The 327-nt window shown below is 76.1% G+C and overlaps 1 protein-coding gene across 1 annotated transcript in view; it reads left to right on the top strand.

Moving 5' to 3' along the window:
* Nucleotides 1–197: 197 nt before the first annotated feature.
* Nucleotides 198–327, top strand: part of LOC106001941 (GDP-fucose protein O-fucosyltransferase 2-like) — a 3,288-nt gene continuing 3,158 nt past the window's right edge. The window contains exon 1 of the mRNA XM_013036878.1: nucleotides 198–327. Within this exon, the coding sequence (XP_012892332.1) occupies nucleotides 217–327 (111 nt within the window). The 5' untranslated portion in view covers nucleotides 198–216.

Below are 327 nucleotides of genomic sequence, written 5' to 3'. Positions count from 1 at the left end.
CCCGGGACACGCCCCGCCCGGGACACGCCCCGCCCGGGACACGCCCCGCCCGGGACACGCCCCGCCCGGGACAAGGCGCCTTCGCTTCCAGGCGACGATCTCACGCTGGGCGGCCTTCCCAGCGTTGCCACGGTTACGGAGACGCATTCCGCGGGGGCGGGAAAAGGAGCTTCCGGGGTGGGGCGTAGGCGCCGGAAGTGCGTGGCCGCCGGGGCCATGGCGGCTCTCGGCGTCGTCTGCCTGCTGCTCGGGCTGGCGTCCTGGCGGCCGGCCGCGGCCTCGGGTGAGGAGTTCTGGCCCGGACAGTCGGCGGCCGACATCCTGTCC

This window comes from Dipodomys ordii, unplaced genomic scaffold (assembly GCF_000151885.1).
Source record: "Dipodomys ordii isolate 6190 unplaced genomic scaffold, Dord_2.0 Scaffold1037, whole genome shotgun sequence".
Taxonomy (NCBI): domain Eukaryota; kingdom Metazoa; phylum Chordata; class Mammalia; order Rodentia; family Heteromyidae; genus Dipodomys; species Dipodomys ordii.
This window is presented reverse-complemented; position numbering and strand designations above follow the sequence as displayed.